Source organism: Vanacampus margaritifer, chromosome 11, assembly GCF_051991255.1.
Source record: "Vanacampus margaritifer isolate UIUO_Vmar chromosome 11, RoL_Vmar_1.0, whole genome shotgun sequence".
Classification (NCBI taxonomy): Eukaryota; Metazoa; Chordata; class Actinopteri; order Syngnathiformes; family Syngnathidae; genus Vanacampus; species Vanacampus margaritifer.
Genome location: NC_135442.1, coordinates 8,514,343 through 8,541,744, shown reverse-complemented (window position 1 = coordinate 8,541,744; position 27,402 = coordinate 8,514,343). Strand labels below are relative to the sequence as shown.

The following is a 27,402-nucleotide window of genomic DNA, read 5'->3' as shown; positions in this document are numbered from 1 at the left end:
GAGAGAGAGAGAGGGAGAGAGAGAGAGAGAGAGAGAACATAAATATGACTTTTTATTCAGGTATAAATTGTTTTCCTGTAGATGGCGCCACAAGCACACTACTTGTACTGTAAACGTTTAATTCTTCTCTAATCCTTGGCTTTATAACATGCTCACACACACATTCCACAGTATATCAGGGGCTAAACAAAATATTATACATACATACATAAATGCAGTATTGCATTTGCATATTATTTAGCCTATTTTCTTTTGGTCGTAAGAATGTGAATTGATTTGTCACTCCACAGAAGAAAATAGATTTAAACATGCAGTATACGGTGCATTTTAGTGGTAAATATTGGAAAACAATTTCCTATACAGCACTGTAATTGGCTTTCCTGACATTGATTGAGTTTCCGGAAATATTTATTAGCTTTTCCTCTTTGTTGGGAACTCTCCACGGTGCTGAACCAGAACGCTTGCTCTTTTTATCCTTCCATGCATATCTTCCATGCAATGCTCTTCTTGCCCCCAACCCCCTATTCACTCACTTGCGCCCCTCACCACCAACCCTCCCCCCCCAAGCCTTTATCCCGCACAATAACAACATTTGGCCACGAGTCACCAAGCCCATTCGTTGCCCCCCGTAATGAAATGGATCTCTCCCCCGTCTTGTGTCCCCCCCTCCAGTGCCGTGGAATGGTTTGGCCCGTCCTGCACGATGAGAAGCTGACAACAAAGGAAGCACATAGAGAGTGCTTTAAGGGGAGGGAGCGTGATGTAAACACAGGAAAAACGGCAGTCTTGCGGTTTTTTAATTCCATTTCCTGGACTATTATGGGTTTTCAATATTGCATGAGGCGGACACAGCGTTTTCGCGTGGACACACACCAAATTACACGTGTGGATGAGAGGAGTTGAGAGCCGTGTGGCGTGTTGCTGGAGTTCTTCTGCTTCTTCTGGTTGGCACCATGCAGTGAGCTTGAAATGTGGTCTTTTTCAAGCAGACCAAGAGGAGAAGACGATGAGTCTCCTTGTGGTTCTCTTTTCACGGACAACGCAGGAAACAGTCGACTATGTTTTTTATTAGGTGAGTTTTCTTTGTTCTGACACGCAGCATGGCGCACGCAACACCAAATTCCCACTAGCTCTGCATTTCCTAATTATTTCAATTAATTTTTTCCCCCTCAAAACAGGCTTGGATGCTGGTTAGCGTCCATCTTTATTTTATATATTTTTTTGAAATGTGTGTTTGGAAATGAGACGACTCGTCATCAATATGCTTTTGTTTGCCTTCCATTGTTTTCATTTGGGAATGTGTATTCTGTTGTATATGACGACCTCCACTCGTGTCCACGATTCCTCATTGTATCTGACAGTAATTAAAGCTACTAAACTCTGAATTTGATACCCCATGCACAAACTGTAATTGGGTTGGACAGAGTGTAAACACTGGGAGGTATTGCACTCACCAATAATCTGCCTGTCTGTCTATTGATCTACAGTTATTCTCTATCCATCTATCTATCTATCTATCTATCTATCTATCTATCTATCTATCTATCTATCTATCTATCTATCTATCTATCTATCCCCACTAATATTTTGGGTTATGCAACATAATAAAACCATATTGAAAAAAAAAAAAAATATATATATATATATATATATATATATATATATATATATATATTTAAAATATTTACAACACACTGGTTATTTTGCCGTGACCGACAATTGGCCACCTACCGTTTTTGCCGTGAACCACATGAAAACTAAAAGTACAAAATCTGCATTGGTGAATGTCTACCGGCTCGTGATGTAGTGGGTAGAACGCTCACCTCGAAGGTGCAGTGTCACGGGTTCCAGTACCGCTCTGTACCTTTTCATTTATTCTGTTCTACGATTGAATACAATTTCTTTGTAGCCAGAACGAGACGTTTGTTTAGCGTGTTTATTGAAGAATTGAACAGTTATTTTGCCGTGAATTGCGAGAGAACGCCACCATGCTTAGCCACGTTTGGTTGTTATTGTTGCTGTGATGGAGTTGGATTTGCTTTGCATTGATGAATTTTCCACATTTAAGAAGACACGATTGCTGCATTTGAAGACGCAAAGTGTGTCCTACTGCCTCCTAACCCTGCTCTGAGAGTTACGGTTAGGCTGGTAATGCTGATAACAACCTATTTTCAGTGGCAAAACAAAATGTAACTTGTGAAAAGAGACAGAAGGGTGTAAACTGATATAGGAACTGCACACAGTGCATGACTCAAAATAATCGATTCCAACAACATGCGTATCACGCTAAAATGACCTATTCACGGCTAACCTACCGTAATCGCGGTCAAATAGCCGTTCACGGAACTTCACGCCGTGCCAAGAACATACCTCTCCGGCGGTTCGATAATTCAGAGCCATTGGTGGCAAAATAACCACTGCTTATTTAGAAATGTCATATTATGTGGTGGACAGGACGTTGGACAAAAGTGGTTAGCAAATACTAAATATATCTTTCCCCCCCAAAAAAATTCTATATGAGGTATACATTTTGAATTTAATGATCTGTGCCCCGGTAGTCCCTTTATCTCTTTCAGCTGCCTGAATAATGTAAAGTAGAACTTTCCACAGAGACATTTGTGTATTTTGACAGCTCATTCATCAAATTAAGAAAGGCTTATACTTAATTAAAAGCAAAGGCAATCCATTATTACAGTTACATTTTTATGTTGTTTTAGGCATTAACTCTTTGACTGCCAGACGTTTTCAGAAAAGGGATGCCGTGGGTGCCAGCCGATTTAAGCATTTTTGACTGATCTTTCAAGGTCCACAGAAAATTATGTGTTTGGACACACACATACTACCAAAATGAAAGATTGGACTCTCATCTTTCATCAGAAAAAAAAGTTTGTTTCTACCTTATTCCGTTTTTCAGTAATCAACAATAGAAAATGGTTAGTTTCACCTCTGTTTTGAAAAAAAAACGTCTTTTAACGTCTTTGGCACTCATCCATAGGATTTTACTAAACGTTATTTAACGTTTTTGGCAGTCAAAGAGTTAAAGGGAAACACTGTTGTAAGCAAATGGGAACTGAACAGTTTGGTTTCAGATTCACTATTTCACATCACTCGCAAATCCGCAAACTTATTTGGCAGTTGGACGCACTTTGAAATCTAATGTTGATTTGATGTGAAGGCAGTGAGGCAAAACTGATATTCTTTGTCAGACACTTGTTGAAGGTGGTGATGCGTGTGTGTGTGTGTGTGTGTTGGGGGGAGGTACCTAGATTTTTTTTTCTAATAGAGAACACAAAGAGTGCAATAGTAATATTAAAGTTAGTGTTCAAACAAGGTTTTATATTTAAGTAATGTGAAAACGATGGTGTGAAGATAGTTGTGGGCAGTTCTGCATAGCACTTACAGTATGCAAACATTTGCAGTACAAATGGGATAATGGGGGGTATTAGAAGGCACATTACATTGTATTTAAAGATCCATTATTTAAAAATCTATTGAAAGCTTTTTGAGTGTTTCCCCATATGGTGCAATGCTCTTATATAAGTGTAATCAACAACCAAGCAGTTTTCCTCAGACCTTCGTTGAAGTGACGAGCTCAGAGTTGATGAACAGTTTGGCCGGAAGTCAAAAATTCTATCTCTTGCTGACATTTTTCATTTCAGCCGCTGGAAGAAAAAAAAAAACATCTAGAGAGGATTTAGCTGTTCTCAGAAATTGCACTGACGCAAGAAAATATGACTCAGAAGTCCAGCGGAAAGCGCTTTCAGCCTCGCAACCCTTGGTTGGTTGAAAATGGTTAAAAATGGCTTTATTAGATACAGTATTATTCACAGATGCAATTAACGGGCTGCCTGCGTGTACTCGCCGCACAGTAGAGAGAAGTGTTATGTAAGTTTGGAGAACAGAAGCCAAAAAGATTGTTATTCACAGGACTGAGCAGTGAGCACAAAATGTCTACAAGGATGTCTGTCAAATTTTGTCTGCGGCATGGACTCATTTCATTCCAAATTGGAAAGAAAGATGGATGAGTGACGAGGCAGAACAGAAAAAAAAAATGAATTAACGAGAAGAGCACGGTACAAACCAGAGCAAGACAAAGTGACGGGTACAATGAGAATTAAGAGAACTAGGCGAGTAGGAGAAAGGATAACTGCAGGAGAGAAAGTCAATCCTAATCCCATTAATAGACACCGGAGACGTCTTTGCTATTGGCATATTACCACACGCACTCACACACATGTACACACAAGTAATCCGTACAAACGGTACAGTCTGTCAGACCGTATGAGATATAAGGCGGCGTATCCACAGTTAGTGTAATGAGGACAGCATCAGATGTGAGTCACAGTGTGCGTGCGCCCTCAGGCAGTGCGGCCTGTGTGGACATTTGTTAGCCATCGTCATGCTGTGTAGCGAGGCCAGCCGACCTATTAGGAAGGGCGTCTGCGGAAACTGGCAACATCCATGTCATGGATGCAAACAATATCTGTTGGTCTAAAATATTTAGCGCTCCGCCAGCCCTCCCCCACGACTATAAATAGTCAAATTTTTTTTGTATTTAATTGTTGTAAGTGCACCTATGCCGATGAGCCAATACTCCTTCCTCTCTCTGAATGAGAGCGCCACTGCCACCTACTGGAGAGGATGTGCAGTTACACTTTATTCTAATACAGCAACAAAAAACAAAAAAAAGTTCCCTGAGGTCACATCGTAAAATTACAGCTCTATTTATTTGTTTATTTATTTATTTATATCAGATTTGGCTAAATACAAACAAAGTCCCCCCTCCCAATTGAACACAATCTGTTTTATTTTAAAACAAAATCTAAAAGATTTGGTACATTAAAAAATATGCAGCAGGATAAGTTTTAATGAACAAATAAACAACAAATAAATGTAAACAATCTTCTGTTTTAATTCTATTTTGCAAGTCACGGTGTCACTGGTGAGTTATTTTTACGGGCTACTCATGTAGTCCTTGGGGGACTCACCAGTACACGTCGGCACAGATTTTTTTTTTAATTGATTGATTGTTTTTTTAAGGACAATGCACATTAGTCAAAAGGCATTCATGTAAATAAAATAACTGTAACTGTGTCTCTTTCATCTACCCCTTTTCCACCCCCCTCATTCCCCGTGCCTACCTGCAACCCCATCCTCTCTCAGTCATATTGTGTCAATACTCCTTCCTCTCTCTGGATGAGAGCGCCACTGCCACCTACTGGAGAGGATGTGCAGTTACACTTTATTCTAGTACATCAAAAAAAGTTCCCTGAGGTCACATCGTAAAATTACAGCCCTATTTATTTGTTTATTTATTTATTTATTTCAGATTTGGCTAAATACAAACAAAGTCCCCCTTCCCCATTGAACACAATCTGTTTTATTTTAAAACAAAATCTAAAAGGTTTGGTACATTAAAAAATGTGCAGCAGGTTAAGTTTGAATAAACAAATAAACAACAAATAAATGTAAACAATCTTCTGTTTTAATTCTATTTTGCAAGTCACAGTGTCACTGGTGAGTTATTTTTAGGGGCTACTCATGTAGTCCTTGGGACTCACCAGTACACGTCGGCACAAATTTTTTTTTAATTGATTGATTGATAAATTTTTAAGGACAATGCACATTAGTCAAAAGGCATTCATGTAAATAAAATAACTGTAACCGTGTCTCTTTCATCTAACCTTTTTCCACCCCCCTCATTCCCCGTGCCTACCTGCAACCCCATCCTCTCTCAGTCATATTGTGCTCTGCATAGAAGTCCCTACAAAAATATAAAATAGCTCATTACTGGTGACAGACAGTATTAGTGGTTATTGAAACCATGACTTTTTTTTTAAAACACGCTAAAACGTTAAAAACTGGTAATCAGCCTATGCCTAGTGTTGACTTTAGCATACTGGTAATGTGTTATTTAACTCATAAATTGCGATATTATATCCCAAATAGTTTGTAAGATTGATGTATATTCAGCCTATCGCTATATAATAACATTTCCAGTGTTTAATCATTTTATTAAAGCCCCACCTGCCATGCATGAACAGTGTGGGTCATTCCAAAGTCATTAATCGTAGCAACTCCTTAATTTGAATTCCATGAATTTTAAAAGGTGCTGCAGATAATTAAAATATAGCTATTTGTTATTATTATTATTATTATTTATAGTTATTTACTTGAATCACTGAGCAGGAAAAAATAATAATGGTTGAATGTAATGCTGTATTAATTTCTAACTTTGAAAGAAGCCCATTGATTGAGCTGAAATTTAGGCAAACATTTTTACTTCCGTTTTAGACCTAGCCTGTTCAGAATATTAAAATGTAAAAAGCTCACCGGTCAAAGATCTTTTTAATTTATTTCAAAGGAGTTACAAGTTTAAACCTGGAGAAGGTCAGTTCTGTAAAATGTCATTTAGAGGGAGAAAGTGGCAAAAAAAACTTCTTAGTAGTCATAACACTGCAAATTGTACCTTGCATGCATTTTGAGTGTGCAAAATGAGTGCATTACGGGACATTAGGAGAGAGGAATATCGATCTGCTTTGAACCAGAGACAGTTTACACAATCCGGTCCGGTGTTGTATGAGAAGGAGCAAAGTGCTTGAAAGCAGCTGTCAACGCTGGTGGATGACGTTGAAAGATAGAGAACATACTGTAATCTGATGAAAGCCTCTTTAGCCCCCTGCTAGCTCACCTTCAGCCTTCGAGCAATGACCAGGCTTACAGAAGGATCACCGTTGAGACCACCGACACTAAACACACATACTGTACACGCACATCAAATCACTTAAGGTGCTCCCAGGCTGCACCCGGTCACTGCTGAGCATTTTTCTATTAGTTTTTGTACATTTGTATGATTTTTTTTTTTTTTTTTTTGCATGCATAACAAGCTGCCTGTACAGTGTTTCGTGTGTATGTTCTTTGAGTTGGGTGGATGATGCCATAGGTCACTCGCAATCTCAATAGATTTGCAGCACAAAAGGGAGAGCAGAGAGAGTGTGAGGAGAAAGTTAATGGTGTTGTAGCTTCCATACAAATCACCCTGCCGCATTTAAACTTAATGACCTGAACAGACACATGACCAAAGTTGAGCCCGTTCCAATGTGAGTGCTCAGAGGTTTGGGTTTATTTTACCAACGCAAACACAAGAGTATGCAGTCAACACACGTAATTCTGTAAGGCTACAAGGTGAATAACAATATTATACCTTTAAAGTTGTCCTTTCCTGTAATTGGTGTAAGTAGAGAGTTTCATGTGCTGATGCAAATTAACATAAAGCAGTAAATAGTTATGTTCTTGGATATATGTTTATATTAGGGGTGGAACAGACAGTCAAGCTAGCCATAGCATTGTTATGCATGATGGTAACTAGCACGCCACCAACATGGTGACATGGCAAACGTCGAAATAAAATCTTCCCAAATACTTACTGTAATTCATGGACATCAGTGTCTTGGTATGCTTTTATTTTGAAATTATTTGTGGGAGCGTGTTGTGGCGCGGTGGCTGACTTGACTCGTCGTCCTGACTGGAAGTTGCGAAGATGTAGTTGGAGCCCAGTTTATGTTTAAAATCAAACTGTTGCCACCAAAATCAACAAAAAGTCATCTTGAAATCATGTTCAATCACTAATTAAGGATGTTAAAACAAACAAACAAACAAATCGCTGACATTGTAGAATGTGATCTGACTAGTGTTAGCGGCTAACAGCTAAAAGCGAGTGCTCCATACAAGCAGGCATGATCTGTCGGACTTCTTATCAAAGGCATTTTAATCTGTGAAAATGACTCGACACACTTTGATACCGACATCCTGCCACAATTGCAGTTCCCACTGATCCATTTTTAACAAACTATGCTTACTCAAATATGCTGTTTTAGCCAGCAAGGTCGCTATATGCTGTGGTTCTGACGTCCCTTTGTCACAAATTCTAAAAATCTCACTTTCCTAATGTTTCTCGAGAAGGAAATATAATTTCTTGCCAGTTTAAATTTAGAAAAGAAGTTGATTATATAAAACAAAAAAAGTTGATGTTGATTAGCCTATCTAAAAATAACAAGTACTGTATTCTTGTTGTTGAGTAGAAAACACATGGGAACAAGTAAACACAGGTTTACAATATGGAATTATAATAATGCAGAATGTAATGATACATTTTTTTCAAAATGTATTCATTTATTCATCTAGATATTGTCTACAGATGAAACTCAGTCATCTTGGTAGTCATCATGCATATGGATGTACTAGCCCCCCATGTAGAAAACGTATGTCAATTGCTGTAAAATAATGACGGAGAGCTTTTGGATTTTCATTTGCTGACACCGGTTTGTCATGTTCACCCCACACTGTGTCATATATGCTGGATGTGCTTCTAGAAATTATGAGAAGCAGTTTTTTTTTTTGGTTTCAGCATGATCAATGCGTATGTCATTAAAACACTTGCGCCCGCTCAACGTCTTTTGACTGCACTGTGAATCGCTTTCTCATGGATTTACAGAACATAAAGACAAGTAAAACCTTTCATTTTATTCCACTCAGGAATCGTTAGACTCCCTAGATCACGTTGAGGGGATGATTGTATTCTGGGTCCAAATGTTCACTCATCATGCCCTTTCAGCTCGCCTGACCCTCATATTGACAGTTCCACATAGAAGACAGACGCGCCTTAACAGGCTTGTGCCATTACTCGGGAGCTCAAAACAAAGTAAAGAGACAATTGGATTACACCAACAAACAGAGTGAGTGTGACATCATTCCCTGTTAAGCACGCTGTCAATTCCTCATCTATATTTCTACATCTGAAACATCAACTGTGCCCTTTCTGTTGGATATGTTTTGGATTGGATTAAGGACAAATGTTCTTGCCGGACCAATTTAAATTCCGAAGGAAACGAGATGAATATTTTAGTAATAGCTTCGCAATGTGAGAGCAATCGGTTCTATACCGAAAAAAATGTGTCATGATGGTCTTTTTGCACATTAGAAATGAAAGAGAACATTAACTGCAAAGGGAACTGTATATTTTCTCATACCCATGCCAGATGATTGCATATTAAAACAGACAAACTCCAGTAAACATAACTAATAAAGTGAAAGCGAAGCAGCTCGCATATTATCAAGGCACGGCTGAATTGAAAAAGGCACTCGAAGAATACATTAGAAATGCTGTATTGCTAGTAACCTACAATATAAAGTAGTCTGGATCAGAGAGGAACAAAAATGAAAAAGGAAAAAAAAAAAACTCAAGAGTTGAGTTGAAAGGTTATCAAACTGACAGCGATAACATTATAGAGGCAGGCAAGCAACGAAACCGCTCTGATTTGTGTCCAGCAGACTACCCTCCAATTTCGCGTTTCCTCCAGCTGGGAAGAAAAGCAAGGTTTCAAAAAAGCCTTTGAAATGTTGGTTGCGCTGCAGCGGCTCTGTACAAGAGCCCTTAAGTACAACGGGCAGGAAAGCAGCAGGAAGCCTTAACATTATGATGTGTTTAGCAATAAAGAGGACATTTCCATTTATTTTTCTACAAGAAGCCTCAGGAAGGTCTTTGGCTGTTTACAAGGGATAGTTTCGAAATGAAAATGTTGTTCAAACATTGTTGGTTTAGCTTTGTTTTGCTTGTGGCAACGGTATTTTGGGAGCAAATATTTGAGTACAAAATATCTTTCCATCTACGTACTACAGTGTCATTGTTCAGTTCATTTGATAAGTCTACACACCCCTTTTAAAATGGCACGTTTTCGCGATAAAAAAAAAATAGAAGGCCATGATAAATAGCTTCAAAACATTTTCCACCAAATTTTTTTCCCCCTACTATTTATTTATTTATTTTTCAATGGGGTGAAAGGGGATCAAACTGGCACCCTCTGGTTTGGAGGCACTACCAACAAATTTAAATACATAATAAAATAATAATAATAACATTGTGGGACACCAACACAGCTGTAGAACTTATTTAAACGCTCAGGAAATACAGTACGTAAAAATCGGATTTTTTTTTTCTTTAAAAACCCCTCGCGGTCCTATTTCCATTTGTCACCCAAATAAAACCAGACATTTTCATTTTCATTATCTTTTTTTTTTTTTTTTTTTTTTTTTTTAAGGAAACCCAGGCAGGATGTAAAAAAGTGGACTTGTCCGGTCACCCTATCTTAGTTCCTTTCACCTTGTCTATGGTGCCAGTTTCAGCTGTCGAAAAACAGCAACAAAGCATGTTGCCACCACCATGCTTTAGTGTAGATCCCTTTAATGATAAAAGGTTTTAAATGATTTATGATATTAAATGATTTTTCTATCACCAAAATGTCATGTTTTGGCACTGTCACCAATTTTACATTTAACTCTCAGATTTGTTAATTTAACATTTTGTAATCTTTTTTATTTTATTTTATTTTTTATTTTAAAAAATTCTGTAGAGCTCAGTATTGATCATTCGGTAATTTTACCGATTTGACATGTCATCATCATTGCTCTCCTTTTTTTTTTTTTTTTTTTTTTTTATTTTGTATGTGTATGTGTGCTTGTGCGTGCGTGTGAGTGTGTGTGTATTCATTAGTTCACCTAAAACCTACTAAAAAATCCCATACCGTTCACCCAAACCGAACACTTCCAGCCAACATTTTGTAATCTTATTACTTTATTTGATTATTATTTTTATTACCCTCGTATGCAGCTGCTGAATTCTTTACAAACGGTAAGACTCGATTAAGCTTCTGTGCTCTTGCTGGATGGTGCGATGTCTCCGCCCACATGTCTTTAGGCTAAGCACATCGCATGATAACTTTGGCAGCTCGCCAAAGAAATGAGGTTGAAGGCATAACAATTTGAGCCCACAGCACATCCATTTCCACCTTACTGCACCATTTTGTAGAGGTTAGATCTCATTATTGGGTAGGATCTGTCCAAATTTTTGAGGAAAGAGGCAATTCTCGCACTAACGTGTGTTATGGCTAAATGGGCTCTCTTACATTTTGCTATATGATCAAGAAACACTAGATGGTAAGGATCAGAGGTCAGGGTTATTTGCTACCAGGGGCCCCAAAGTGAACAAAAAAAAAACATTACAGGCTGGTTCTTCTTTGGGAGCACGTTTCCTTAGTAACAACACTCCCCTCCTTCGCATTAGCAAGGTTGTTATATGCTGCAGGTTGTTATGGCAACAAGGAGGATGTGACATAATCCAATGAAGTGTTGTTTAATCAGGTCCCTGGCTCTGCCCTTAAGCGCGGTCTTTTTTTTTTTTCTAATGGTGTCTTCGTCTTCATGAGAACGGTGCATGTGAATTCATCAGGCTGTCGTGTCAATAATTGCCAGGGAGAGCTGCGCCGCATTTGTTGACGCGCGGGTCAGCCGGCGCGGGAAAAGTAGCGTGAAGCTCTTTTCATCAAGGCCATTACAAGAAACAGTCGCTGGAACGCCGAGAAAAAAAAAAGAGAGAGAGAGAATCTAACTTGGAAAGAGGTATGAAATATATTCGAGTAGGCTGACTGCAAAGTAATCGCTCCTCTTATTGGCACATTATTCTTGGGATGAGCTCCCCTTTTGATTTCCAGAACTGTCAGGTGACTGTGCCTTGCTCAAGGGCACTTTGAGAAGCAAACCAGCACCTGCTGCTTCAGATCTAGCGAATCCACAATGGGTCCTCAGCCAAGCCAACGGGCCACGCTGCTGCCTCTGCCAACTCTGTATTAATGCTAATCGGCTCTCGCTCTGAGTCACGCGCGCCGCCCACTGGAGGCACTGATAACACAGTTACATTAATATTCTTCATCTTAACCTATGATAGTGCTGTTAATTCTTTATTGAGGGTGATGGAAAAGCCACTGTGTGTGACGGAACGTTGAGTTTTAGAAGCAACAAAAGTTATGTAGCAGGCGGGCCACATATGACCACACACTTTCTAATCAGATGTATGACAAAAATGCTTTTAGATATACAGTATACTGTATTAGATATATTTCATTTTTCATTAAACATTTCTCAATTGATGTATGAAAGGTCTACTATCCTAAACCAACAGCAAAGGTTTTGAAGTAAACACCAAAATTTTCAAAAAACACAACTGCTGAACAGCAAACCAACATTAAAAGTGCAAAAAATAATTTCATTTTATGCAGTTTTTTTTCACTTAAATGAACTCACTCACAATTGTACTATTATTGAAGTGCTATGTCTGTTCTGCTTAGCATTTTAAATCCACATGAAATATGTAACCGACTAATGTTGTTATATGGCAGTGAAGTACCCAGTGTAAGTGCATGTCTGCCATCTAGTGGTAAATGGTGATATTATAACTTAGAACTTAAGTCGATGCATGTTCTCAGTTTGGCACACAAAAGTTTGCGTTTTTTTTTTTAATCCCCATTTAATAAAATAATAATAATAATAATAATAATTCCAGGATTTATTCAACATTTACCTACAATTTTTGATGAAAAACTTAGATTGAGTGTTTAATAGCGCTTTATGATGTATTTATTTTTTTTGAAATAAAAAAAATTCTATTAAAAATTAATCAAGTGTCCACTCAGGGTGTGGCCCTCGGGCCACCTAATGCCCATCCCAGGCATAAGTTACTAACCCAGATATAAAGTTGTGTGTGCAATATGCCTACTTAGAACTTGCAGGAGATGAAAATAGGCAAGAGTCATTAGTCATTAGTATTGGCCTGTTTAGTTGAACACAAATATATTATTCTGCTGTATGAATGGAAATTATTCGTTAATTCTTGCTTCTGACATCCAAAGTAGGGGAATTCAATTGTTCTGCTTGTTACTGTATGCATCAATTACATTCAGTAGACACATGTATTTATAACTACATTACCAATATCAATTGTCAGACAAATAAAGTGACTGGATTGAATAATTTCCTGCGGCACCCTAGAAAATACCCCCCCCCCCCCCACACACACACACACACACACACATCACACAATCATTTCACCTGGGAATATCAATATATTTTTATTCAAATCAAAGCATTCTTACTGCATGGTGTGGTCTCCAGCCGAGCACTTTGAGTATGCGATCAATAATCTCTTACCTCTTTCTCTTACCTCTTTTTGTAGTTTCCCACATCTCAATGGGTGAGGCCCACTGATCTCGACCCTCCCCGCCCCCCCTCCCTCTTCATCCCTGACCCGCCGACTCCTCCCGTCAACGCTGGCTCCCCTCACGTCTGTCGACATGGCCTCCACCGGCCGGCTGCTGGGTCTGGCCGAGCTGGGGCTGAAATGCGATCAGGAGATCGAGAGGCGATATGAGATTGTGCCCTCTGTGGTCTGCTCCATGAGCTGCCTCTTTGGAATCATCTACTGCTTCTTTGGTATGTGATGCAACATGGTTCTAATCATAGTCTACAAAATTGTGAGTATGCATTAGTAGCAAAGCTTGGTGTTGTTAGAGACAGTTTATTATATTAAGGTGCTCTTGTTTCTATGAACATTTACACTATGGTAACTTACTTTTCATCCACTTTTGAAGCATGCAAATGAGCAGCGACTGCTCAGTAAGGCAGTTGAAACCTTGACGTTGATGAAGAAACCTTAACGTATTGACAATTTTATATGACAAAATAAAGGCCCATATGACAAACTTAGGGTGACAAATACATGACTATTGCAACTGCCTACTTGGTCATTAACTCATTCACTACCATTGACGGTTATAGACGATTTGAACTATTTCTATTAGTTTAACATTTTTTCTCACTTTTATTAACAAGAGTATTTTTTTTAATTGTATATTTAGAACAGATATAAAATTTGTGATTAATTGTGAGTTATCTCCTGAAGTCATGCAATTAATTACGATTTAAAAATGTAATCGCTCCTAATTTTTAATAATCTTTTCTTCTTTTTTTTTCTTCAGGTGATTTTTTTTAAATGTAATTAATTATTGACTTCAATAGTTAACTCACGATTAATCATAAATGTTATATCTGTTCTAAATGTACAATAAAAAAAACTAGGTTTTCATACTCTTGTTAACAAAAGTGGAAAAAAATTTAAATAGAAATAGTAAACGAATTTTGAACGTCAATAGCCGTCAATGGCAGTGAATGAGTTAAAAAGCATTAAATATCATTAAATGTATTTTGCTAAAATTAAGCCCTTAAATGGCATTAAAAAGCTTAAACGCAATTGATGTATACAATAGAATTGCTCAGAATTTGAAAAGAAAAATTCACCGTTCCTGTCACCAACGTCCAACATGAAACGCTGATGCCACCTGGTGGCAGAAAAATTACCTCGATGCAAATCTTTGACTCAATGTTTCTTAACTGTTGAGTATAATCTTTTTTTCTTTTCTTTTTTACTTCAAGTAACTATAAATCACTTACTATAAATAACTGAATCAATTAACTGAAAGACACAACCGCATTTGTATTTGGTAACCAAATTAGTCTACCTTTTATGTTAACAAAAGTATGAAAAATTTGAAATCATTATTTTATTGTACGTTTAGAACAGATATAACATGCAATTAATCACAAGTTAACTATTGGTCTTTCTTTAAAATTTGTGGGGGGGTTTACAGAGTTTTTTTTTTATTTATTTATATTTATTTACTTAGATATCATGACTACTTGAGTACTCGTAATGGTATCGGTCTGAAAAAAAATGTTCTTTCTCATGATAAGAGTGTCTTCAAACTGCCATCCATGCACAAAAGTCTACAAAATACCGTACATCGTGTCCTGTGCACAGTCACAGCGCCAATGTAAACGAATCAGCCAGTATGTTTCTTGAATTCAGCTCAACAAAGTTAGAGCGGAGATATTGTGGTGAGACAAAAGGCCAGGACAAAGCAGGAGATATAAAAGGGCATAAGCTGACAGGAACAGATGGGATGGAGGCCTTGATTGCTCGAGGGATATTAAGGGAAGGTGAGGAGACAATGAGAGGGAGTGGCTACAAGACAAATACAATGTAAGGGTTTGTCTGGTAGAAGACAAGAAAAGCCAGGGTTTATACATGTGATGTAACAAAATGAAAGGACAATTACGGATTTGAAATTGCTTCGGATCAAAAAAATCTAAAGTTGATTTCGAAGCTTTGCAGAATGTCGACACTTTTAGAACAAGTAAGGAAAGCTAATAAAAGGGATGCATCGAATGAATGCGCTATGGCCAACAGAACTTGGTCTTTGATCTGGACAGGCTCGACAAACATCAGATAATCCATTGTTGATTCCCCTTGAGTCCAATCACACAGAGAAAGTAAAGAGACGTGGACGTTTTAATAAGCACAAATATGAAGCTGAATAGCTTGTTATTACAATACAGCACATTAAAATGATGCCGCGAGAAGACCTGAAGAAAAGAAATACTAAAGATGCCCTGCAAGGAGACAAAGCAAACGGAAATTAGAAGGGCAACAACATTCCTGTTGGCTAATGAATGTGCATGCCCTTTTATTATGATAAAATGATTAGCATATTTGGACACAACCGCTAACAATGTTATCGGATTTCCCACCATATTCTAATGAGCCATCGTCTGTGTTTGAAAGACAAGATCTGACGATCTCGCTAGCAGTTTCTGCTAGCTGCCCATCCAACAAGTTCAAACAAAGCACTCAACAAACTCCACAAAGAACAAAGGACTTGTCATGCAGTCTGCTGGCTTTATTCTCTTGAAACTGTGAACAAAAATACCAAAAAAAAAAGAAGCTGTGAATCATCGCTGTTGCACCAACACCACATCATACTGCTTTCAAAACTAAAGGGAGCATTTGTTTGATTTTTTTTGTGTGTGTGTGTGTGTTTTAATGTAATTTATATATTTTAAATATGTTTGAACATACTCCATCTAAACATATTTACAAATACGTCGTTGTAGGCTAAACGCTAAAAACAATTTACAAAAAGAAAAATAATAATAATTTTTTTAGCATTTGGCCTACATTATACCAATGAGTTCACATTTATGTGCATGTATAAGTCAATGCACCATATATGGGGGGAAATTACATATTTTGGCATTTAGCCGACAAATACGATCGAACATTTGCAAGCGCATTCGAAAATATTTGCAAGCATGTTTGAACGTAGGTTTATACGTACGCAATACGTATGATGAAACGTGTTTGTAAATATGTTTGAATGTACTTGCAGGATAAATGCTAAAACGAATTTTAAAATAGTTTTTTTTTTTTTGCATTTGGCCTAATACTTATGATTATGTATTTGTAAATACATTTAAACATACTTGTATGTTAAATGCTAAAAACAAGTTTAAAAAATGCTTCTTTTTTTAGCATTTAGCTTACATTATAACAATACATTCGAAAATGAATTAGCCATCCATCCATCCATTTTTGTAACCGCTTATCAAACACAAGGGTCGCGGGGGTGCTGGAGCCTATCCCAGCTGGCATCGGGCAGTAGGCGGGGTTACACTCTGAACTGGTTGCCAGACGATTATTTTGTCTGCGTGCATGATTTTCGTTCTGCATTTTTCTCCATAATGTCACGAGATATGCACATGCGCAAGTCAATACTCCGTTAGCATTAGCATTTAGCCCACAAGTACCTTTCGTTAATATTTATTCCACATTTGCAACGCCACCCTTTCATATAATAAAAATAAATCTGCATATTGCATCATTCCATCCACCAACCCAGTCTGTGTTTCAGAGGAATACAATTTAGTTAAACATGCATTTTATAATATTTCTCTATAAGTGAAGGAATTTGGAATCCAAAAAATGTGGGCGGGAGCTGAGGTCCATGATAACCTTAGCAATATCCTTCCCGATTTCCATGCTCGGTGTGGCATGGTTATATTATCCTACATAAAAATTAATTTATGAGTGGGAGTTTGCTTGCATGCTGATTTGAAGTGTGTGCTTTCTACCTCTTCACAGGCTACAGATGCTTCAAGGCCGTGCTGTTCCTCACCGGCCTCATGTTCGGCTCGGTGGTCATCTTCATGCTGTGCTACAAAGAGAGGGTGATGGACACTCAACTCAGCATTGAGGCGTCAGTGGGCATCGGCCTTGGGATTGGGACTTTGTGCGGCCTGGTGACAATGTTGGTCCGCAGTGTGGGACTGTTCATGGTGGGCCTGCTGCTGGGCCTGTTGGTTGGAGTGGCTTCATTGGTGGTAAGGACGACAGTTACAATATTGCTTCTCCATATTTGTACACTCTTTAAAAAGAAGTCAACACAAAAAAAAAAAGTTTGACAATAATATGTTCTATGCAGCCTAGTCTAAATATGGTATTCTAGTTAATATTGCGTTAGTGGAATATAAATGAATCAGCCAAAATACAGCAGCTTTTATCAATATCAGGGGGCGGCCATTTTGTCACTTGCTGTCAAGGACATCAATGTTGCTCAGGTCTCAGGTAATAACCAATCACAGCACAGTTTCAGAAAACAAGTGAGCTCTGATTGGTCGTTGCCTGAGCCTTGCGTAACATTGATGTCCTCGACAGCAAGTGACAAAATGGCCGCCCCTGAGATGGATAAAAAGATATTAATCAGAAAGTCATGTTTAGACTAGCGAGGTCACATATAACATATTATTGTCAAGAAATGTTTATGGTTGACTTCCAGCTTAAGTAAAACTTTCATCCACAAAGCACACCCTTGAAATAGGCAAAATTAAATACCGGGACACAAAAATTTCGCTGAAATTCAAATATACAATAAATTATCACCAAAAACTATTTATAACAAATTTTATTGATAGTCAATCTAGTTGTTTTATTATTTTAGCTAATGCTAAATGCTATCATGATTGACAGCTTAACAGCACTAAGCAACCAATGCACTCACCATTATCCAACCTTTTAACCTTGCGGTCTACACTGTAACATTGTAAACGCTCAGCTCGTTCGGTCGGACTACATTTCCCATGATTCCTAGAAGCAGGAAGTAGTTCTAGCTCCGTATGACGCAAATGTGAATGTGAAAGTTGCCATCAAATATTTGTAGTATGCGTAAACGTGCTTGAAAAATATCCGGAAAACAGTAAATATTTTATTACACTACAGTCAATTCTCTGAACTCACCTTTCTTTCTTTTTTAAGGTGATGGAGGAATTTTACCATCCCAGAACAGTGTGGGTTCCTTTGGGAATTCTTCTGGGTTCTGGGACTCTGTTTGCTGTCCTCACTCTTCAGTGGCAGCGTTGCTTCGTCACCTTCTCCACCGCCACCTTCGGTTCCGCCATCATCACCATCACAGTGGATTACTTCATAGAGCTGTTTGCAATGGTGCAATACGTCTACGACAGACTTAAGGTGCTTCTTCAGGTTTCTTGAACTTTTAATTGCACACGCCGGCTGGAAATAGGATTTATTCATTCAAGGTTGGGAGTAAATTGCTTGGCTGAGAACTAAAGATAACACCCGTATTGTATTTGGGTTGGAGCAATGCAGCTCTGCAAACTCGATTTTCAAATCTGTCGAGCAATGAGCTGATAGCGAAGCAGATAGAGCGATGTGGAAAATAACTATTTATCAAGCACTTGCACAGTGCATGCACAACATACTCCTTGATGACTCATTGGTAATGTGCAGTCGGACGTTTCATCTTTTTTTCACTGGGATGCGCTAAGACACTTTTGCTGTGCTTAAGAAATACTGCAGAAGGCCAAGGGGTCATACAAGCGTCCCGTCATGAATCATCAAGTCATGTACAGGCCAGTTAGACTGCAGTTTGTCCAGGAAATCATTAGACCCACCCAAATGAGTAGTGGGGTGCTTTAAAGCTTCCTCCAGGCTATATTTACACCTGCCGATGCTAAACTCGTATCCATCCTTACTGGGCTTGCCAGTAAATTAAAAATAACAAATTAAATTTCAATACCACATCAGATTTTCTAGCCTTAGTACAGCAACTGTTCTTCAACTGTGTGCAGAATTGCTTTATTGATTAATTAAACATCAAGTGTTTGGACTGTTTGGCTTCTACATATGAATCATTTTAGACCACTCATGTGCTCTGTTTGCACCCTCACAATTAAATAAGTAGCACTGTGAAATTGATTTTCTATACAGTGCTACTCATACTGCATGAAAGTGTAATTTGTGACTGGCAAATATAAATTGGCTTGTCTAGTGGCAAAGAAGGCAAAAAATATATAAATACAAATGTATCTTTCTAAATTAACATAGAATCATTTCAGTGTATATGTAAACTCCACCAACATTATAAAACGCAAAATTATTGCAATTGGTGCAGTTGTGTTTGTTTTTGTCCATCAGATGAATTAATCACCTCAATAAAAAACATTAATATTGCAGTTGTCATCAATACAGGTGGCGCCCAAGAAGCCAGTCTGCTGGTTCACGTGGGTCATCATGGGGGTGTGGCCTGTCCTGGCACTGCTTGGAGTGCTGATTCAGTGGAAAGTCACAGCAGAGGGTTTTTCTCACACAGAGGGTGAGTATGAAAAAACACTATGTTATTGCGATTGACATTTAATAATGCATTGGAAATTCCACAAACAAATCCAAATAGAAAAGTAATTCACGTACCTTTTTTTCTTCTATTTTAGTATTATCATTTTTCTAATGCCGCCCTGTGCAGCCACACATATCACACACCAGAAACTGCTAGTATGTGTGCATATCCTGTATGTGATTTATTTTTATCTTGTCTCAATTTCTCAATTGTTTTTTGCCCAAAAACAGCCTGTCTGATTTTCATATCTGTTGTCTGATGTCTTCACTGGCAAAACCCACATTCAAAATATTTATTTTTTATTTTATTATTTTTTTACTGGAGAATGCAATTTCTAGAGAAATTGTATGTGAAGGCTGAGAGGCTGAATGAAAAATTGTGGAATGATTTGTTATGATATCAAAGGATGTGGAATAATATTGAATGACATGAAATGATATACAATGACCTGGAATGAGCTGAACATGTTAAAGTTGGAATTCTCAATCTGTCAAAAAAAATGTAGAAATTAGAGGAGATATATAAATAAATAAAAAATTGGTAATTTGGGGTTTTATTTTGACATTTTGAAAAAATGGAGGCGGTATCAGATGAACAGTTTAAATTTGGAATGGTTCGAATCGGTTAAAATAATGTAAAAATGAGAGGAGAAAAACAAACAATATATAAAATGTCCTTAATTTTGAAATTTTGAAAAAGCTCTGCAGTAAGGGTTGAGGACGGCCTACAAACAAGAATCCGGAGTGTACCTAACATTTTGTACAAAATGGCCGCCCCGTCGGCGACACCTACAGACACGAATCCGGGGTGTACATACTTTGTCCAACATGGCCGCCCCATTTGGGACTCCTTCAGATATGAATCCGGGGTGTACCTAATGTTTTGTCCGACATGTCCACCCTATTGGGGACACCTATAGACAAGAATCTGGCGGTGTACCTAATGTTTTGTCCAACATGGCTGCCCCACCATACCAAATACACTTGCTAAGGAGTTCGCAATCATTAAACACTACTATATGAAACACAGATTCCTGCTGTAGATTTCTACTTTTTTTGTTTTGTTTTCCCATTCTTTTGCCCTCAAAGCTTACGAACAAAGTCTTGTGTGCGGAATTATAAATGTTGTTGAGAATCAATATGAAGTCACCCCAAGCTGCTGCAATGTTATTACGAACTCTACATTTGTCACAAGTCCATTGAACAGTTTAATAGCTTTCGTAATCAAAACCGTAATGAGGGAGCATCATGTGCGCTCGTGTGTGTTTGGGTGTTATTAAGGGAAATAGCTTTTTTCTCTGTCCTGAAAGCAACCACAACACAGATGGCGAGATGGCACCCGCAATTGCGTGCTGCGAATACGCCGACACGCAGCTCTCACAGGAGTGCGTTCGCACACAATGACAGACGTATACAAGGTCTCTCTCGCTCATTCATTTATTTAGCACTCACACAGCAACCGCGGAGAAGTCAATGTCACACTTGGCCTTCAAAAACAGGATTTGACAATTGGCTGTAATAGCTTCCAGTCAGAAGAATGATGAAGCTTTGTCAGGCTCTTTTGAAAAATGAGAAAAGTGGAAGGGAAAAAGACCTTTTTTGCTTTCAACTACACAATAGAATCCTGAGGAAAACATGACTTCTTAATAGGAACAAGCCAAGTGCTCATCAACCCCTTCTGCACTGATAAGCAAACTCATGCACAGGAGTGATACATCGGAATTTTGGGAGTTGGGAGGGTTTGGGAGTTTGGGCATGCTGCTATCTGGCTTCCACTTTGCATATTTTGTATTGTTTGTCCATGTGCAGGGATGGATAAGCAATAAAAGGAAAACAGCCAAGTGTGACTTTGCGTTACTATGACGACGAAGGCGGAGTTAATATATATATATATATATATATATATATATATATATATTAGGGGTGTCAAAATTAGTACGTTAATTTTCAGTTAGTTTAAAGTTCCTTTAATTCCACAAATTTTTTTAACTAATTAACTTAATTAATGACCGCCCCTTACTTGAAAACCTGTACTGGGGGAATTCCAGTTGCAACGCAGCAGACCACATGAAAAATTTTGCAGTAATACATTTAATGATAATGCATATGTTCGTGGAGACTAGGGTCAAGTTGTATTTTACAATTTTAAAACTATGCAGAATCTCACAAGTTACTTCATGTTAAGATTAGATAGCACAGTACAGTACATCTTTTTAATTTAATTTTAATTTTAACTCAATTTTATGAATTATTATGAAATTACTGTATCAATGACTAAAAGATGCAGCCATATTTCTATTTGTTTAACATTTTTCCCACTTTTATGTTACCAAGAGTATGAAAACTTTTATTGTACATTTTATTGTATATTTAGAACAGATATAAAATTTGTAATTAATCGTGAGTTAACTATTGAAGTCATGTGGTTTATTATGATTTAAAAAAAAAAAAAGATCACTTGACAACCTTAATCATTAGATGTTGTTTTAAAAAGCACATTACTTGGTTTGATCGCTTTCATGCTCAGAGAATGGGGACGAAAGGGGGGATGGTGCAATGGGAGCAGGTGTGAGGAAAGAGGGGGTCGCAGGGGTCTGAACTGGTGCATACTGGGTAAACGGGGCACTGAAGTGGGCCAGTGAGAAAAATCACATGGTTGCCATTGAACTACGTGCGGCACACTAGTGATCTGTTCCAACGTAATTGGCTCGTCTTCCTCTTCAGTCTTATTTTTTTATTGGCTTATTTTTCTATACTTCCGAGGACATTGTATTCTCTCGCTGGTCTTCATAAAGACACACAGACAGACACAATAAGTGGCATTTGGCCAGAGGCTCCACAGAGGGTTAGCTGAGGAAAAGAAAATGGGGGTTTCATGAAGCAATTCTCTGGCAGATGGTGCCTCGTTATCCAAGCGCTCACACAAAGAAAAGCAAAACAATGGACAACAAAAACACACGCAAGAGTTTTGTGATGTTCAGAGGGGCTGATTAGACATTATTGCATCATCATTGCGCTGCATCCCCACATATTAAGCTCAGTAGTAAGCAATGAAGATTTTTTTTTTCAAGATGACTTTCGAGAGATTTTTTGTTTCAAAATTGAGTTACAAATGCAAACCAACAATATTTAGCATTAAATGCGTTAAAACGGGTTTATGTATTCACATCCACTTCTTCAGGAAATTACTTCCTGATTATATTCCATAGTGGTTTTAAAGTGAAAGTCAACCTTAAACATTTCTTAACGATAAAATGTTATCATTATCACTAGTCTAAATATGACATTCTGATTAATATTACATTTGTGGATTATGAGTTATGAAGCAAAATCCAACCATTTTTATCCATCTCAGGGGGCGGCCATTTTGCCACTTGCTGTCGACTGAAGATGACATCACAGTTGCTCAGGGCTCTGGCAACGACCAATCACAGCTCACCTGTTTTCTGAAGCTGAGCTGTGATTGGTTTGCTACATGAGACCTGAGCAACTGTGATGTCATCTTCTAGTGATGTCATATATAACATTATTGTCAAAAAATGTTTAAGGTTGACTTCCACTTTAAGTAGACAACAATGGCGGGTGCAGCAGAGATTTTTTTTGTTTTCAAAAATGAGAGTTACAAATGCACACTCACAATTTTTTTAGCATGAAATGCTTTTAAAATGTGTTGTTATTGTTTTCACAACCACTTCCTCAGGAAATGAACATCATTCTCCCTGATTATCTTCCGTAGTGGTTTTGAGTCGACAACAGAGGCGGGTGCAGCTCATGCGCATCCGGCAGCGAGAAGAGAGGCTCAAAAAGGAGAATGAGAACAAGAAGAAGAAGAAACAACAGAACCAGAAGAGCGGCCAAAAGCAGAAGGCCAACAGCCTTCACCACCAGCAGTACCACCACCCGGGGACATCTCACTCCCATCACGTAGCCCGAAACACGCAACCACCCAAAGTCCCGCCCCCTCAGACTGAGCCAGGTTTCCATCGCAAGCCCAACCCCAAAAAGCGCTTTGAAGGAGACGTGCTTTCGCCGGTAAGAACTGTAGTTGCAGAGATGTGTGGGTTTTTTAAAAAAAAAAAAATCTGTTTACCCTTTTAGAGCAATGAGGTAATTGTTTGTTGTTTTCTCCTTGATGTTGCCAGGCAACCAAAATAGAAACGCAACCTTAATTCTGAAGAGGCTGCAAATTTAAATTGAGATTTTACAGAGCACTCCTGCTGGAGTTTTCATTTTAACAGTCAACTAGGCTCCACTTTTAAGTAAAAACATAAAAATAAACCTAACGCTTTCAATCCGTTGGAAAGGAAATGCAGAAATGCGGATAAAAGGTGGGGAACATCACTAAATTTAGAGTAAAAGAGTGAAAAGGGCATAAAAGTCACTTATTTTTTTTTTAAATCTCAGCACAATAGAATAATATAAAATCCCAAATCTCAAATTTTGTATCTGTTCTAAATGTACAATAAAATGTAATTTTTTTTTCCTAATTGTTCATACTCTTGTTAACATAAAAGTGGAAAGAATGTTAAACTAATAGAAATATTGCTGCATATTTTAGTCATTGATACAGTAATTTACAATAATTCATAAAATTGAGGTAAAATTAAAAATATGTACAGTACTGTGAGAAAAAAAAACAAGTGTGATAATGATTTGTGTTGAGGTTATTTTTCTGCCACTAGATGGCATAATTGCATTTGTAAGACATTGGCTTATCTAATCTTTAACATGAAGTAACTTGTGAAATTCTGCACATTTTTAAACGTGTAAAATATAACTTGACCCCCAGTCTCCACGAGCAAATGCATTATTTTTAAATTTATTACTGATAAATTTTGACGTGGACTGGAATTCCCCCAGTACAAGCTTTCCAAGTAAGGGGCGGTCATTAATTGCCCTAATTTTGACATCTCTAATTTTTATATATAAAAGGTAATAAAAGTTCAACCTTAGTGTGGCATTTTCTGCTAGCTCGTTATTGTGAAATTTCCAGGAAAGACAGCGGCAATTATTACACCGGTTTGACCTTGTTAGAAAGCTTTTCTGAGTGTTGTCATCTTGTTTTTATCTCGTGTGCCTGTTGTGTCCTCACTCCACTTTTTGTTTCTGTGCGCAGAGTTACATCCGCAATTTCAGGGACAGGCAAACAGACAGACGAGCGTACTCCCACAGTCGAATGATGAGCCGCTCCCGGATGGCTGAACTCGACTATGACTGTGGCTCTCAAGTGCCCCTCACGGCGCCTTCCGGAGCGCCGGTTCGTATCTGAAGCCTGGAAATGTGTGGATACTTCCAAAAAACACTCAATTACAAAAAAAAGGTGTTGGCAGGAACAGGAACTGCATGTCAACTGTCATGCTTTTTTTTTTACTTTGGATTTTGGCCCAAGAAGTCACATTGAGTGACTTTTAGGGAAGCTGATGTCTCTGCTGAAGGTTTTCCCGTGGAGGTTATTTGCAACAAGTCACTCTTTTGTCTTTTTTTTTTTTCAACATAAAAGTCTTATTTACCACTACACCATCATTGTCTCCTAAAAAGCTACCAATTTAATTTATTTTGAGTTCTAGGTGTCACATCGAAATACTTATTTCTGCTTTATAGACAGAAACCACTCCATCATCTTTCCTATTTCAATTTATTCTCAAGTGGAAACGTCTCTCACCATTCCCTGTCTCCTGTTCAAGACCACAGCAAAGCTCTCTTCACAAGCACACTAGCAGCAGTTGTTACAGGATATACTGACCCCGCTGATCATGTTGTGTTCTCAAGGCAGACCACACACAACAGTGAACATGTAATGAAATCATGTGCTACAGTGTTCGTGCACGCACACACACACGCACACACAAGCCCTTTGGCAAATGATGGATTGTACCAAACATTGGCTAAAGTCAGGGGGGTGTCTCTCCCAATGTATGTAAATGTAATTATATGATGTTTTTTGTTTATTTTACTTTTAAAAAAAAAAAAAAAAACATCTGTAAATACCATAATTCTTATAAATACCATGAGTACCATCACGACGGTGACGAAGACGCGCAAATGTGGTTCTTGATGAGACAGCGATGGAAGCAATTGCAATGGCGCCCTCTATCGTTTACAAATGGGATCGCCGTGTATATTTGTGTGGTGAATCTTCAGAATGCATCATTTTGACCGTCTTATTTTAACTTTGTATTGGCTTTATTATTGTTACTTTAATTGTTGGGCCGTGAAACAAGCAGCCACAGCTCAATTTTACATATATATATTTAAATGGCTCCAAAATTTAATTTGTATCTATTTTTGTGGACATCTTGTAGATGTTTGAAAAAAAAAAAACGGATTGCAATGACTTTAATACCGAAGTGCCACAACGTATGTTGTGGTTTTGTTCAAGTTGGCAGGCCTTGCACTGGTTTGAGGGGTGCACGTGCACTGTTACCCCTTTCATGCACGATCGTTTTGTGTTTTCATTGTGTCAGTGTGTCTATGTGACATGTGTTCTCGTGACAGTTTTGTAGTAGATCACATGATATTACTTTTCAAATTAGACGGTTTTCACAACACCCAAAAAAAAAAAAAAACACGAAAAGGTTTTATTTTGACATACATTCATTATTCTCACACTAGTTAACAAAACGCTAGTTAATTTATTTATTTTTACATCACACCGATACAGGAATATTTCGTACAATTTTTTTGCCAGCAGGATATGTTGAACTTATTACATTTGCTTCATTGTCCTTCCTCATCCTTTGTCTTTTCTCCTTCAGGTGTCTTGTGTCGTTATTGTCTCTGTTTAAACTTTCCAGGAAAAGGGCTTTGAAAAGACATAAAGGCATTTCCACAATTTTGCATTTCCCATTTGACATCATGCTTGTTTTACAATCGCAGTCAAATGAACTTATTTGAATTTATGAACATATTGAATTGCTCAAATGAAATTCTGTGGGGAAAAAAATCTGTCACTTTGTCACTCTGCACCTCCTGCAGGACCCGTTTGAGGGAACACTCATTGTAGATATCATGATGCAAATACTTTTTAAATGTAATGAACGTTCGCTGTCGTCATGTTTACGCCATGGTCTTGTAGATCAGTTTTTTTTTTCAGCAATTATTTTCTGGTGCAGTAGATATTTTTGGAATTGTGTTCTTAAATGTTAAAGTGATGATTTATTTTATTTTTTTTGAAAGAGGGAAACAGACATGAGCCTGTGAAGAGATACTGATTCACCTTATTGCCATCATTTCTGTTGTTGTTGTTGTTATTATCATTATTATTATTATTATTATTATTAAGCATGTCTTTAAATGGACCTATGATATGATTAAATTACATACACGTGATTCTTGACTTGTGTGTTTTGTGATTTTAAAAGGTGCACATAACTCATGGTAGAAATAAGTTGACCTTCAAAAATGGTTTCAGTTGGTGAAGTTCAAACTGAATACATTAAAACGTACTTGGAGGCTAAATGCTACAAACATAGCATATTTTCCCATGATGCTACGGGGTATTACTTAAGCATTTGGCCCACAAGATACCAATACATCTGTAACTTTTATGATTTATTAATGTCTGCAGTGCATTATTTAGGTTTGGCATTTTTTTCCCATAATGCGACCGGGTATTGACTTGAGCACCCCGTTGCATTATGGGAAAATATGCTATGTTTGTTACATTTAGCCTATAAGCGTGTTCAAAAAAATTGGCAGTATGTTCGAATTTTACCTATTCTAAACATGCATTTTTTTACTCTTAAACACCCTCGAACGTATTAATATATGTTCGAACGTACTTGAAAATAAGTTTGAACCTGCTTGTAGGCTAAATACTAAAAATTAGGGGTGTGAATTGCCTAGTAGCTTCCGAATCACGATTCAGAAGTAACGATTCGATTTGATACCAATTAATCCTGATACAAATCTATATATCAATTATTATTTTAATCAAATTTAGAAAATATTAATCAATAAACTTGTTCATGTACACTGTAAGATTTGTATGA

The 27,402-nt window shown here is 37.8% G+C and overlaps 1 protein-coding gene across 1 annotated transcript; it reads left to right on the top strand.

The window, feature by feature from the left end:
* The first annotated feature begins 697 nt into the window (after window positions 1–697).
* On the top strand, window positions 698–26,740 carry tmem198aa (transmembrane protein 198aa). The gene is made up of 7 exons (XM_077580831.1): window positions 698–1,072; window positions 13,064–13,320; window positions 16,865–17,103; window positions 18,035–18,247; window positions 19,268–19,391; window positions 23,148–23,443; window positions 24,528–26,740. The coding sequence occupies exons 2-7, from the start codon at window positions 13,182–13,184 to the stop codon at window positions 24,678–24,680; spliced, it is 1,164 nt and encodes a 387-aa protein (XP_077436957.1). The 5' UTR covers window positions 698–1,072; window positions 13,064–13,181; the 3' UTR covers window positions 24,681–26,740.
* Window positions 26,741–27,402: the final 662 nt, after the last annotated feature.

Coding starts and splice junctions, on each gene's coding strand:
- tmem198aa (XM_077580831.1), top strand. CDS start 13,182: ATGGCCTCCACCGGCCGGCTGCTGGGTCTGGCCGAGCTGGGGCTGAAA. Junction 13,321..16,864: donor AATCATCTACTGCTTCTTTG/GTATGTGATGCA, acceptor ACCTCTTCACAG/GCTACAGATGCTTCAAGGCC. Junction 23,444..24,527: donor AAGGAGACGTGCTTTCGCCG/GTAAGAACTGTA, acceptor TTCTGTGCGCAG/AGTTACATCCGCAATTTCAG.